Here is a 14,026-nt window from a genome sequence, read left to right as displayed (position 1 = left end):
TCCTCTTGTCATCTGTGGTGGGGGCAGAGAGGGGAGCAGAGGGGCTGGGTGCCTGAATCCTTGGGGGCTGCAGGGTGGGAGCGAGGCCCTGGTTCTGGAGGGCTGAGGGGTGCGTCTATCTGGGTCTGTCCCTGGCACTGTGCCAGGCCTGAGTCACGTTGCTCACTCCCTTCCTCCTCCCCAGCTCTCATTCACCTCCGCACTGCAGCCAAGGGAGGCCCGCCCTGGCGTGGGCTGCTGCCTGTGGCCTTGGGCAGGCATGAGCAAAGGGGCCAGGGGTTGCCTGTCCTCCCCCACCCTGTTGGGGCCTCCCTCCCCCTCTGCTGAGCCTCGGTTAATTATAACTCTGACCTAAGTGCCCTGTGACGCCAAGCCCGGGCCAGCCCTGCCCAGGAGATCCAGCAACCAGGTAGGGGAGGGCCTGAGAGGACTCAGGCTTCCTGTGCATGGGGAGTGTTTCTGCGGCAGGGCTGGGTACTCAGCCAGGGACTGGGGAGGGGGGCCTGGGGGGAGGAAACTTGGACCCCTCTCCTGGCAGGTGTGTATGTCCCTAATGGTCCGATGAGGCCCTCAGGTTGTCTGGGTGACAAGGAGAGGGTGGGGAAGCCAGGCTGGAGTAGACGCGACTTTTGAGGTAAAGCAGGTGCCCATGGAGACCCGCAGAGCCGGCCTGCCCTGGAATCGCAGCTGCTTCCTCCTCCCTTGACAGCCTTCTGTCTCCCAGGTCCATGTCTCAGCCATGCTCCCCACGGAAGTCCCCCAGTCCCACCCGGGCTCCTCAGCATTGCTTCTGCTGCAGCTGCTGCTGCCCCCCACATCTGCCTTCTTCCCCAACATCTGGAGCCTGCTGGCTGCCCCTGGCTCCATCACCCACCAAGACCTGACTGAGGAGGCAGCACTCAACGTCACCCTGCAGCTCTTCCTGGAGCAGCCACCCCCAGGTCGCCCCCCTCTTCGTCTTGAGGACTTCCTGGTGAGCATCCCGGGGTCCTGTCACACCCCTGCCAGAGTCCCCAATTCCATGGGGCCTCTACTCCTTGAGGGTTCTGGTCGCCAAGAGAAGAGACACCCATGGCCCCACCCCTGCAGCAACAATACCCAGTAGTCTTGGTCCTGAAATTAGGAGTCCCTCTCCTTAGAAAGGCCCGGGACTGTCCCTCCTTTGTGGGGCTCAGGACCCTCATACCCAGCCTTGAGTGTCAGTTGCTGAGATAAGGTGGGCAATAGTCAATCCAAGAGGCCTCCCTGGAGCCCTGTCCCCCGCTATTCTCCCCAGGGTCGAACACTCCTTGCTGATGACCTCTTTGCCGCCTACTTTGGACCTGGTTCTTCTCGGCGGTTCCGAGCAGCCTTAGGTGAGGTGTCTCGTGCCAATGCAGCCCAGGACTTCCTGCCGACTTCCAGGAATGACCCCGACCTGCACTTTGATGCTGAGCGACTGAGTCAGGGACGCACGCACCTGGTAGGGGCTCTGCGGGAGACCGTGGTGGCAGCCAGAGCCCTTGACCACACCCTGGCTCGCCAGCGCCTCGGGGCTGCACTTCATGCCCTGCAGGTGAGAACAGGGTTGGGTTGATGGTCAGAGGGGTCTTCACTTCCAGTGTGCCTGTCCGGGATGGAGCGCGTCCTGTGGTGCCTTCTTGATCATGCCTCCTCCACTCTGGAAGGGGTGGGCACTGGCACGCGGTGCCCCGAGGCTGTGTCCCAGTTCCCCACCTCCAAGCTGGCAGTGCTTCCTGTAGGAACAGCAAGGAGGGCGCTGTGGCTGGAGAGAAGTGAGGGTGAGAGAGGAAGGCCGTGAGGTCAGAAAGCTGAGGGAGCAGCACATGCTGCAGGACTCTGCAGGCTGAGAGAGGCCTTGGGTTAGACTCTGAGCTGGGAAGAGATGCTGGGACAGTTTCCACCTGGGCAAAGCTCTGCTCTGAGCAATGGAGAGAGGGCAGTGGAGGGGACTTGGGGTGTCTGGTGGGAGCAGTGGGGGTGGGAGGGGACTTTTGGGGGGGAACTCAAAGGAGTGGCATATTAGTGCTGGAGACAGTGAGAAAGGCCAGACTAGTGCCTCACTCCCCTTCTCCTGTCCTCCGGACCAGGATTTCTACAGTCATAGCAACTGGGTGGAGCTGGGCGAGCAGCAGCCACACCCTCACCTACTCTGGCCAAGGCAGGAGCTCCAGAACCTGGCACAAGGTATGGCTGTGACCCTGGTGGTGAGGCAGGAGTCCACAGGGCCACCTCAGTCCACCCAGCCACTGTGTCACATTCTGAAGTCCCAGAGGGTGTGATGTTACTTAATCTCCACAAGGACTGAGGTCCCCTAGTCCAAGCAATGCCTGGCTTGGTTAAGCAGCTTCCCCAAGGTCACACAGGGAAAAATAGCTAGGACCAGGTCTCCAGACCTCAGTCCCATCTTACGTGTGGCTTCCTCCCTGCACTGACTCACACGGGGCCTTCTCTCACAGCCCCCTCACCCTCTCACCTGGAAGCTGCCTCCTGTCCACAACTCACAGAGGGCATAATCCCCATAGGATTGGTCCCTATATGTACTGTGTTTGTTTGTTTTTTTCTTATTATTTATTTATGTATTTATTTTTTAGAGATGAGGTCTCACTGTGTGGCGCAGGCTGGTCTGCCCGCCTTAGCCTCCTAAAGTGCTGGGATTGCAGTCATGAGCCACCGCACCCAGCCTGTGCTGTGTTTTCTAGCACAGCCCCAGTTTCAAACATTGAGGCTCACTGCGGGCCCATGATCCCAGGTTTTAGTTCAGAAAGCCTTGCTAGGGAACTTCTGGGCATTCACCTCATCCCAGCTGGGAGGAAAAGCTGAAGAGGTTTGGGTGGGTGGGGATAAAGGCTGGAGGTGGCAGAATCTTGGGTTTTAGACCGGCCCTTTCTTCCCAGTGGCCGATCCTACCTGCTCCGATTGCAAGGAGTTGAGCTGCCCCGGGAATTGGCTGGGCTTCACACTCCTCACCTCTGGCTACTTTGGAACTCATCCCCCGAAACCTCCAGGTACCAGACAAGAAAGTTCCCCAGAAGTAAGGGGGGAAAGTCACTCCCTTACAGGATCTCTGTCCTGTAGGCCCGTATGCCTTTGCTATGGCATCTCCTCCTAGGAGGAGAGGATGCTGGGAACAGGGTAGGTGGAGGAAAGTCCCCTGAGGAGGCTGTGGTGGGGTTGAGGTAGGGGAACAACTTCTTCCTCCGCTGATAGGATTTCTCCCTTGTCATAGGCAGCTTTGGGGGACTGGCTGGAGGGATCAGGGGATCCACCATGTGCTGTGGTGATTGACCACCACGCCCTAAGATTTACTCCAGAATTCCCCTCCACAAAGCATCATCCTTTTTATCCTTTTTTTTTTTTCCTTGAGATGGAGTTTTGTTCTTTTTGCCAAGGCTGGAGTGCAGTGGCACGATCTCGGCTCACTGCAACCTCTGCCTCCCAGGTTCAAGTGATTCTGCTGCCTCAGCCTCCCGAGTAGCTGGGATTACAGGCATGTGCCACCACGCCCGGCTAATTTTGTATTTTTAGTAGAGACGGGGTTTCATCATGTTGGCCACACTGGTCTCAAACTCCTGACTTCAGGTGATCCACCCGCCCCAGCCTCCCAAAATGCTGGGATTACTGGTGTGAACCACCAGGCCCAGCCATCATTTATTTATTTATTTATTTTTTGAGACCGAGTCTCACTCTGCTGCCCAGGCTGGAGTGCAGTGGCGTGATCTCGGTTCACTGCAACCTCCGCCTCTTGGGATCAAGCTATTTTCCTTCCTCAGCCTCCTAAGTAACTGGGATTACAAGCACACGCCACCACACCTGGCTAATTTTTATAGTTTTAGTAGAGACAGAGTTTCACCATGTTGGCCAGGCTGATCTCGAGCTCCTGATCTCAGATGATCTGCCCGCCTCGGCCTCCCAAAGCGCTGGGATTCCAGGTGTGAGCCACCGCGCCCACCCCCATCATCGTTTCTTGCTGAACCCTTGCTGAGGGGTGAGAGGGTCAGGCCAGGCCTGAAAGGGCCTCATTTTCTTAGGAGGCAGTGGGTTTTTGACCTCCACTCTCCAGATCCCTTTCCCCAACCCAGGGAAATGTAGCCATGGGGGCCATTTTGACCGGAGCAGCTCCCAGCCACCGAGGGGAGGCATCAACAAGGACAGCACATCCCCAGGCTTCTCCCCTCACCACATGCTGCACCTCCAGGCTGCAAAATTGGCCCTTCTAGCCTCCATCCAGGCCTTCGGCCTTCTGCGAAGCCGCCTGGGAGACAGGGATTTCTCCAGGTGCGTGGCCTCCTGGGGATAGACCCCTTCATGGGAAGGCGCTCCTGCGGGAAGGGAGAAACCAGGCGCTGGGGACAAACGTGCAGGCCCTTCACTGTGTCTCTGGCTTGCTCCCTAGGCTGCTGGACATCACCCCAGCCTCCAGCCTGAGCTTTGTCCTGGACACCACGGGCAGCATGGGTGAGGAGATCAACGCTGCCAAAATCCAGGCTCGTCACATTGTGGAGCAGCGGAGAGGCAGCCCCATGGAGCCTGTCCACTATGTCCTGGTGCCTTTTCATGACCCAGGTAAGTGTGGTCTGGCTAGGACAGTAGAGGGGAGGAAAATTCAAGGTAAGGGATAGACTGGGCGCGGTGGCTCACGCCTGTAAATCCCAGCACTTTGGGAGGCTGAGGCAGGTGGATCACCTGAGGTCGGGAGTTTGAGACCAGCCTGACTAACATGGAGAAACCCCATCTCTACTAAAAATACAAAATTAGCCAAGCTTGGTGGCGGGCACCTGTAATCCCAGCTACTCGGGAGGCTGAGGCGGGAGAATCACTTGAACCCAGGAGGCAGAGGTTGCAGTGAGCCGAGATCGCGCCTTTGCACTCCAGCCTGGGCAACAAGAGCAAAAAACTCTGTCACAAAAAAAGAAAATAAAAAAAGGTAAGGGATAAAGGCCTGTGGTGAGGAAGTGGGCTCGTGGTGGCACTTCCTGCAGTCCTGAGTGAGCCTCTACTGTGTGCATACAGAAAATTAGCAGCAACCTGGGTGGGGTGGCTCACACCTGTAATCCCAGCACTTTGGGAGGTGGAGGTGGGAGGATCGTTTGAGCCCAGGATTTTAAGACCAACCTGGGCAACACAGAGAGACTCAGGTCTCTACAAAAAAATTAATAAAAATTATGTGTGGGTGTGGTGGCGCATGCCTATAGTCCCAGCTACTTGGGAACCTGAGGCAGGAGGATCACTTGAGCCCAGGAGATTGAGGTTGCAGTGAGCCGTGATGGCACTACTGCACTCCAGGGCGGCCAGGGTGACGCAGTGAGACCCTGTCTCTAAAAAAAAAAAGATAACTAGCAGACTTGCCTCCCACTCTTTCTAAAATGGCAGCACTTTCCATGAGTTTAATGCATGATTCATGCTTTGGCACGTGGCCTCTGCTTCCTTAGGCTTTCATGCTAATAAGCCATTTTCTTTTTTTTTTTTTGAGACGGAGTCTGGCTCTGTCGCCCAGGCTGGAGTGCAGTGGCGCTATCTCGGCTCACTGCAAGCTCCGCCTCCCGGGTTCACGCCATTCTCCTGTCTCAACATCCTGAGTAGCTGGGACTACAGGCGCCCGCCACCACGCCCGGCTAATTTTTGTATTTTTAGTAGAGACGGAGTTTCACCGTGTTAACCAGGATGGTCTCCCTCTCCTGACCTCGTGATCCACCTGCCTCGGCCTCCCAAAGTGCTGGGATTACAGGCCTGAGCCACAGTGCCCGGCCGCCACTTTCAATTCTCTCCATTTTCTATAGACAGAGATTGGGATCAAGATGGGGTTGGTGGGGCCAGGCTTCTGGGAAGTATCTGAGATAGCTAGCTACATTATATTCCTTTTCCATTGATTAGAAGTTAGACTCTCTGGCTTGAGTCTGACTGTGTGTCTTTAGGCTGGTCATGTAAACTTTCTTTGCCTTGATTTCATCATCTGTTACATGGGTATCAGTTATCATATCAGGGTGGGGCAGGAACAAATCACAATGTTGGAATGTCATCAGTTAAGGCTATTTTCACTTCTTTTGTGGATCGTCAGTTGCTTCAGGCCATCTGGATGTATAAGTGCCAGTCACGGGGGATATGATGGGTTAGCTTGGGCTCAGAGGCCTGACACCTCCCTCATCCTGCCTAACTCTCAGAGTTGAAATGATGATCAAATAAAATGCCTACTGGACTGAGCGTCGCCTAAATTTGAGTCTTATTTGTCTGCATACATCCTACAGTGGCTGGCATTTAATAGACTTATTATGTTTGATGAAGATATAAATAGAGGTATAACTAAGAACTTAGCACTTATGTGTCAAAGCACTATCTTAAGATTTGCAAAATAAACTCATTTAGTCCTACCGATAAGCCTCTGAGGTAAGTGCTATTCTGTCTCTTTTCTTATGAGGAAACCCAGTGTTTTTTTTTTTCTTTTGAGAGAGAGTCTCACTCTGTCACCCAGGTTGGAGTGCAATGGTACAATCATGCCTCACTGCAGCCTTGATTCAAGCAATCCTCCTGCCACAGCCTCCTGAGTAGCTGGGACTACAGATGAGCACCACCATATCCGGCTAATTTTTGTGTTTTTTTGTAGAGATGGGGTCTCACTATGTTACCCAGGCTGACCTCGAGCTCCTGGGCTCAAGTGATCCTCCCACTTCAGCCTCTCAAAGTGCTGGGATTATAGGCGTGACCAGTTTTTTTTTTTTTTTATATATGCACATGTACCCAATAAAGGCCTACAGGAAATGCCACCATTTTTTTCAGGGAGTGGAGGCCACCTTCCCACCAGGGACACCTAGGTCTGTCCTGCCCTGCCCTGCCCTGCACTGACAAGTATGACTTTTTTTTTTTTTTTTTTGAGACGGAGTCTGTCGCCAGACTGGAGTGCAGCGGCACGATCTCGGCTCACTGCAACCTCCGCCTCCTGGGTTCAAGTGATTCTCCTGCCGCAGCCTCTCCAGTAGCTGGGACTGCAGGCATGCACCACCACACCCAGCTAATTTTTGTATTTTTTAGTAGAGACGGGGTTTCACCATGTTGGCCAGGATGGTTTTGATTTCTTGACCTCATGATCCACCCGCCTTGGCCTCCCAAAGTGCTGGAATTACAGGTGTGAGCCACCACACCCGGCCAAGTATGAGTCTTATAATGGAGTATTGTTATTTCAATACTTGTCCACTCCAGAAGCACACCAGGCCCCTCAACTGGGGAGGTGGCTCTGGGTAAGAATGAGGGGAGCTCTTTCCTCACTTACCTTAACCTCCTTTCCCCTTCCCAGGGTTTGGCCCTGTCTTTACAACCAGTGACCCTGACAGCTTCTGGCAACAGCTTAATGAGATCCATGCCTTGGGGGGTGGAGACGAGCCTGAGATGTGCCTGTCAGCCCTGCAGGTCTGGCCCCTCCCTTCTTCCCCGTTTCCTGGCCCCACCACCAGGGGGAGCTAGATCCCTCCTGGGGCTCCCTGCCACCTTCAGCAGCTAGATCCACTAGCTTCACTCCAGGGTTCCCGGGCCATATTCCTTTCTGCTTCATCCTCCTTGGCTGTACCCATTCCCCTCCTGCTGCCATTGTTAACACTGGTCGTTGCCTTCCCTGCCAGCTGGCCCTGCTGCACACACCTCCACTCTCAGATATCTTTGTCTTCACGGATGCCTCCCCCAAGGATGCCTTTCTCACCAACCAGGTGGAATCCCTGACTCAGGAGCAGCGCTGCCGGGTGAGCAGAGCTGGTGAGAGACCCAGTGTTAGCCTCCCAGGGATGTGAGAGACCCTGTGATGACAATCTCATAACGAGGGTTGCAACACACTATGGTGGCCCAACAAGCCTTGGTATATGGTGGGAGAAGCAGACGATGAATGGAACATTTCCTGATACCTTTAATGATACACGTAGGAGGCCCTACCCTTAATAATGCTGAATTTTTATTTGAACCTGCCTAATAAACAATGTGAAGAACTGGGGATCTAGTCGCCAAAAATCCACTGTGACAGTTACAGGGTGTGACCAACTACTAACTGAAGGCAGGGGGTTCTGTCATTGGGATTCCCCACCCCAGCAGCCAGAAGGCAGGCAGAGACCTTATCACAAACCATCAGCTCTGGAGAAAGCTTGAGCACAGGGACTCTCATTCATAATAGTGGATGGCACTTGGACACCCCAATCACTGAGCTCTCTTCTGGCCACAGGTAACATTCCTGGTGACTGAAGATACATCAAGGGTTCAGGGCCGAGCTCGGCGTGAGATCCTGTCCCCTCTGCGTTTTGAGCCATACAAAGCAGTGGCCCTGGCCTCAGGAGGAGAGGTGATCTTCACCAAAGACCAGCACATTCGAGACGTGGCAGCCATTGTTGGGGAGAGCATGGCTGCCCTGGTGAGTAAGTGGGGGCCAGGGCCCTCACTTAGGAACTGAAGGGTGGTCAGGCTGCACCTCTCTTCTTATAGGAGAAAGGGGAATCCCTCTCACTGCTGTGTTGTTCTTCCAGTCACGGGGCAGGAAAGGAGGTTTCTCTTCCTCTGAGATCCATGGCTAGCCACTTCTTTTTTTTTGAGATGGAGTCTCATGGTCACCCAGGTTGGAGTGCAATGGCACAATCTCGGCTCACTGCAACCTCCGCCTCCCGGGTTCAAGGGATTCTCCTGCCTCAGCCTCCCAAGTCGCTGTAGTTACAGGTGCCCACCACCAGGCCCGGCTAATTTTTGTATTTTTTTAGTAGAGCCGGGGTTCCACCGTTTTTTTGGCCAGGCTGGTCTCAAACTCCTGACCTCAAGTGATCCTCCTACCTTGGCCTCCCACAGTGCTGGGATTACAGGCGCGAGCCACCACGCCTGGCCTGCATTGTCCTTTTATATCAGTAAACCCCTCCCCACTTGGCTTCCAGTATTCTGCCTTCAGGGTTACCACAGGAAGTCCTACCATCTTTTTGGGGAGGTGGCTTGTATTTTGCAGAGACAGAGTCTCGCTATATTGACTAGGCTGTTCTTGAACCCCTGGCCTCAAGTGATCCTCCTGCCTTGGTCTCCCAGGTGCTGGGATTACAGACATGAGCCACCACGCCCGGCCTATCATCTTTTAATAGGGCAAAAGATCTGATTGTCTCATCCTGAATTCCTTGCCTCCAACTTTGTCTCTGACCATAATAACTTCATCCCTGGCCCCGTGTCCCTCTCTCACTGGTATCCCTTTCTGCCTGTTTGACGTGGTTTCTTTCTTTTCTCTTTCTTTCTTTTCTTTTTTTTTTTTTTTTTTTTTTTGAGACAGAGTCTTGCACTGTCGCCCAGGCTGGAGTGCAATGGTGCAATCTTGGCTCACTGCAACCTCCGCCTACTGGGTTCAAGCGATTCTCCTGCTCCAGCCTCCCAAGTAGCTGGGATTACAGAAGCCCACCACCACGCCTGGCTAATTTTTTGTATTTTTTTTTTTTAGTAGAGATGTAGTTTCACTATGTTGGCCAAGCTGGTCTCGAACTCTTGACCTTGTGATCCACCCGCCTCAGCCTCCCAAAGTGCTGGGATTATAGGCGTGACCAACCGCGCCCAGCCCAATGAGTGGTTTCTTTCTATCTCCCCTTTCTTCTTTGTTCCTCATCCCATACCTCATCTTCTCCCCCATTTTCTGGTCCTGCCAATCCCTCAAGGTGACTCTTCCCCTGGACCCTCCTGTTGTGGTGCCTAGGAAGCCACTTGTGTTCACTGTGGATGGGCTGCTCCAGAAGATCACAGTCCGGATCCACGGAGACATCAGCAGCTTCTGGATCAAGAACCCTGCAGGTACCTCTGCAGGCAGAGGGAAGAATGGGGACTGGGGAATAGACAATTGAGGAGATGTACTCAAGGAGAGCAAGTGCTTCATGTGACAATCTCTTCCCTGACCCCAGGGGTCTCCCAGGGCCAGGAGGAAGGCATGGGTCCTCTAGGTCACACTCGCCGCTTTGGGCAGTTCTGGATGGTGACCATGGATGACCCTCCACAGACAGGAACCTGGGAGATCCAGGTCACAGCTGAGGACACCCCTGGGGTGAGAGTGCAAGGTAAGGAGGGAGGTGTTCCTGGGAAGGGGAAGGAGAGACTGCAGGCCTCAGAGAACACGATCAGTCACATTCCTTTCAGGAAGGGCTCTGACTGCCTTTGCCCTTTCCCAGCCCAGACCTCCCTGGACTTCCTCTTCCACTTTGGGATCCCCGTGGAGGATGGACCCCACCCTGGCCTCTACCCCCTGACTCAGCCAGTTGCAGGTACATTTATTCCCTGAGCCCCCACCCACCTAACTCCCAGTTTTTTATATATATATATATATAATGTATATATGTATACATACATCTATGCATATGTATAACTTTTATAAAGTTATAATTTACATAATTTGCACTAAAGTGTACAGTTTGATGGATTTCATATAATACACCCAGTTCAGGATATAGAACATTTCCAGCACCCCAGAACTCCCTCCTGATGCTCCCCATCAATACCCCTCGAAAGTAACCTATTTTCCCATCCATACTCCCCAGAGGGAACCCCTATTTTGAAGGCCATTAATTCTTTTCTCCCTGTGTCTCCGAATCTCACAATGTTCTCCCCTCCTCGCCCCTGTCCCAGGTCTTCAGACCCAGCTGCTGGTAGAAGTGACAGGGTTGGGTTCCAGAGCCAATCCTGGGGATCCTCAGCCGCATTTCTCCCACGTCATCCTTCGAGGGGTCCCAGAGGGTGCCGAACTAGGCCAGGTGCCCTTGGAGTCCGTGGGACCTCCGGAGCGAGGTCTCCTCGCAGCCTCGCTGCCGCCCACGCTGCTTTCCACCCCTAGACCCTTCTCCCTGGAGCTGATTGGCCAGGACGCAGCGGGGCGGCGCCTGCACAGGGCTGCCCCTCAGCCTAGCACCGTAGTCCCTGTCCTTCTGGAGGTGAGACGCTAGGGGAAAGTGCGGCTGGGGCTGGAGAGAGTTGGAGCGGCCCCTTCCCTGACAAACCCTTCTCTGCAGCTTAGTGGCCCCTCGGGTTTCTTGGCCCCGGGCAGCAAAGTCCCGCTCAGTCTCCGCATCGCCAGCTTCTCGGGCCCTCAGGATCTTGACCTTAGGACTTCCGTCAACCCCAGCTTCTCCCTCACCTCCAACCTCTCCAGGTGAGGCCCCTGAACCCTCCAGCTCCTCTGGCATCTTGCCCGGCCTATGCTTATCCCAAGCCCTGCCCCTGGCTCCCTCCGATTGGCCCTCAGAATCCTCCTCTCCCCTCCCGTGCCCGTGCAGGCGTCCTCTTGACTCTAGGCTCTGGGCAGCCTGGGGCTTTAGCGACGCCTATATCCTCTCTCCAGGGCTCACCTGGAACTGAATGAGTCGGCCTGGGGCCGCCTGTGGCTGGAGGTCCCAGATTCAGCGGCCCCGGATTCCGTGGTGATGGTGACTGTGACTGCAGCGGGACGAGAAGCCAACCCAGTACCCCCGACTTATGCTTTCCTCCGGCTCCTGGTATTGGCCCCAGCCCCGCAGGTGAGGAACCGCTACTTTCCATCACAGGGTGGGCAAGGTAGGGGAGGGTGGTGTAGGTTTAATTTGAGTACAGCTCTAGCACACCCTGTCATTCTCTTCCTCTTCCCCGCAGGACCAGCACGCCACCCCTACCGGCTCATCTGACCCGATCCTCACCACGGCCACCCCTGCCTTTTCGCCCTTCACATTGGTGACTCAAGACAGGGCTGGGGCAGGGCTGGTGGGCAGTCCCTGGTGGGGCACGGTTGGAGGGGTGCTGCTTCTGCTAGGCCTGGCCTCCTGGTGACACAACAGGCTCTAGACGGATGGGTCTCCAGGACTATTTTCAACTTGCCCCATTGGTAAGAAGACCTGGGACACATTTGTCAGATAGGTCTTAGGACCTTACCTCTCCTAGCTGGGATGAAGTTTTTCTCTTTGTTTTTGTGTGTTTGTTTTTTGAGACGGAGTTTTGCTCGTTGCCCAGGCTGGAGTGCAGTGGTGCGATCTTGGCTCACTGCAACCTCTGCCTTCCAGGTTCAAGCGATTCTCCCACCTCAGCCTCCCAAATAGCTGGGATCACAGGTGCCCGCCACCACACCCGGCTAATTTTTTGTATTTTTATTAGAGACAGGGTTTCACTATGTTGGCCAGGCTGGTCTTGAACTCCTGACCTCAGGTGATCCACCTGCCTCTGCCTCCCAAAGTGCTGGGATTACAGGCGTGAGCCACCGTGCCCGGCCAATGACGGTTTTCTTTCTCCAGCACATCCCTTTCCTTTCTTAAAAACTTCGAGACTGGGGCTGGGTGCAGTGACTCATGCCTGTAATCCCAGCACTCTGGGAGGCTGAGGCAGGAGGATCACTTGAGCCCAGGAGGTTGAGGCTGCAGTGAGTTGTGGTCGCACCACTGCACTACAGCCTGAGTGACAGTGAGACCCTATCGCAGAAACAAAACAAAACAAAACACCCTGCAAGACTGGGATAGAGGGCAATGGATATTCCCACAGTGCACTTTTCCTAACCCTATGAGAAACAAACCAAAGACATTTTTGGAGAAAGTTGCTTTCTGGAGCAGCTTCGGTTTTATTTTTGTATTTAAGGCTGAAGGACAGTTTCAATAAACATGTCTTCTTCCCAGAGGGATTTCAAAGAAAGATTATTTTTGCATGTCATATAGGGGAGAATGAGGACATGAGACACCAAGAAGATGAAGTTTTCAGGAGCAGAGGAGTAACTTTACACCAAGATGTCTGAACTTCATTGACTCACTACCTGGAGCCATTTTTTAGCTGTTGAGTTAAGAAACAAAAAAAGGAGCCTGGGGCTTCTGACTCTTTCACCAGGCTTAGGGGAGTGAGAGGAGGGTTTAGACACAGGTAGGGCCTCTTGGCCCCTTGGTGCAGCCCTGCTGAGCCATCTCCTCCTTTGGCTGGGTGACTCCTTTCTGCTGCCTTGACAACTCCTGGAGGAGAGGAGAAACAGATGGGGCCTCTGGGCTCCTCCCAGCCCTATAGGGTGGGGCTCCTGCCCTCTTTCTTGAAGTTTACCTGTCGCTGCCAAAAGTTCTGCTCCCTTCGTCTTTTCTTTGAATCCTGGGTGGTGCAGGAACTAGCCTTGTTCAGTGGACTTGGGGAGAACTGGAGGGGAAATTCGCTGTGTTTTCTGTTAAGCCAGCACTGACCCCAACAACTCCCCTCTCTAGTCCAACTTCCCAAAAGTCTAAACTGAAAACAATAAACTCACCTTCTCATGAATCAGGTTCTGCAAACAGATGTTCACCTTTTGAATCTGGGCTAACCGGGGGCCACCAGGCTCTGAGTGTAAATCTGTTAGAAAATTCTAGAGGAGGAGTTGGAGGCTGACAACACGGTGAAAACCTGAGGTCCATCTGCCACTCTATTCCTGTCACCACAGGCCATCCCTCTCATCTGGATCCCCTCATCCCAGTACCCTCCCAGGCAGGTGGGAAAATCCAGTACTCTCCACCTCCATCTCTTTAGCACATCAGTTCCTCCATCTCTCTCAAATAGCACAATACCCCCTTTCACTACTCTTCATGGAGCCTCCCTTCCATCCCTGCCCCATTGGAATAATCCAGGCCACACCCTCATCTCCATGGAGTGATCCAAATCCCTCTGAATGGAATGCAGACCAGCTTCCTCCAGCCCCAACAATGAACACCAACTTAACACTTGGTGGCATCCTGTCATTACGGTGATGCCTCCAACTCATGATCCCTGACCATTAACTCTCCCCTCTCCAGAGTGGTCTCAGGCTGTGTCTACACATTCCCTGCTCCTCCCTCCCTGGCCCTCCCCCCATTCACACAGAGGGGCAGCCCCCATACCTCACCAAGGGCCCCTAGATGCAGCTGCTTTCGCTGTGCCTCCCTCAGATGGTCTTCAAACCAGGCCTGGCCATGCTGTAGCAGCTCCAGCCCCTGCCACAGGGCATCCTGTTCTCTCTCCAGAGCCTGCATCCTCCGCAGCTGGGAAAGGCAATCACAGAGGCTGACTCTTGTGCCACAGTAGGGCTCTGGGTTATGGCTCTTTCTCT

General features: G+C 54.2%; 2 protein-coding genes across 6 annotated transcripts in view; one reads left to right on the top strand and one right to left on the bottom strand.

Moving 5' to 3' along the window:
* The first annotated feature begins 65 nt into the window (after nt 1-65).
* Nucleotides 66-13,238, top strand: VWA7 (von Willebrand factor A domain containing 7). Of its 5 annotated transcripts, none has more exons than XM_054491318.2 (17): nt 66-409; nt 725-973; nt 1,277-1,555; nt 2,091-2,187; nt 2,898-3,008; nt 4,083-4,278; nt 4,397-4,566; nt 7,289-7,401; nt 7,611-7,727; nt 8,198-8,383; nt 9,648-9,780; nt 9,888-10,040; nt 10,152-10,244; nt 10,606-10,907; nt 10,986-11,125; nt 11,315-11,489; nt 11,602-12,607. In XM_054491318.2, the coding sequence occupies exons 2-17, from the start codon at nt 740-742 to the stop codon at nt 11,773-11,775; spliced, it is 2,673 nt and encodes an 890-aa protein (XP_054347293.2). In that variant the 5' UTR covers nt 66-409; nt 725-739; the 3' UTR covers nt 11,776-12,607. The 5 variants fall into 5 exon arrangements, 3 of the variants coding, with proteins under 3 accessions (XP_054347293.2, XP_054347294.2, XP_063523028.1); XR_010126836.1 differs by lacking the exon at nt 66-409 and adding an exon at nt 12,648-13,238 and having other exon boundaries at nt 457-973; nt 11,602-11,830; XM_054491319.2 differs by lacking the exon at nt 66-409 and adding an exon at nt 457-538.
* Nucleotides 12,522-14,026, bottom strand: part of SAPCD1 (suppressor APC domain containing 1) — a 2,187-nt gene continuing 682 nt past the window's right edge. The window contains exons 2-5 of the mRNA XM_054491327.1: nt 13,818-13,958; nt 13,214-13,309; nt 13,018-13,107; nt 12,522-12,932 (exon numbers count right to left, since the gene is read on the bottom strand). Of these exons, the coding sequence (XP_054347302.1) occupies nt 12,837-12,932; nt 13,018-13,107; nt 13,214-13,309; nt 13,818-13,958 (423 nt within the window). The 3' untranslated portion in view covers nt 12,522-12,836. The remainder of the gene's footprint in view (nt 12,933-13,017; nt 13,108-13,213; nt 13,310-13,817; nt 13,959-14,026) is intronic.

Source organism: Pongo pygmaeus, chromosome 5 (genome assembly GCF_028885625.2).
Source record: "Pongo pygmaeus isolate AG05252 chromosome 5, NHGRI_mPonPyg2-v2.0_pri, whole genome shotgun sequence".
In the NCBI taxonomy this organism is placed as follows: domain Eukaryota; kingdom Metazoa; phylum Chordata; class Mammalia; order Primates; family Hominidae; genus Pongo; species Pongo pygmaeus.
This window is presented reverse-complemented; position numbering and strand designations above follow the sequence as displayed.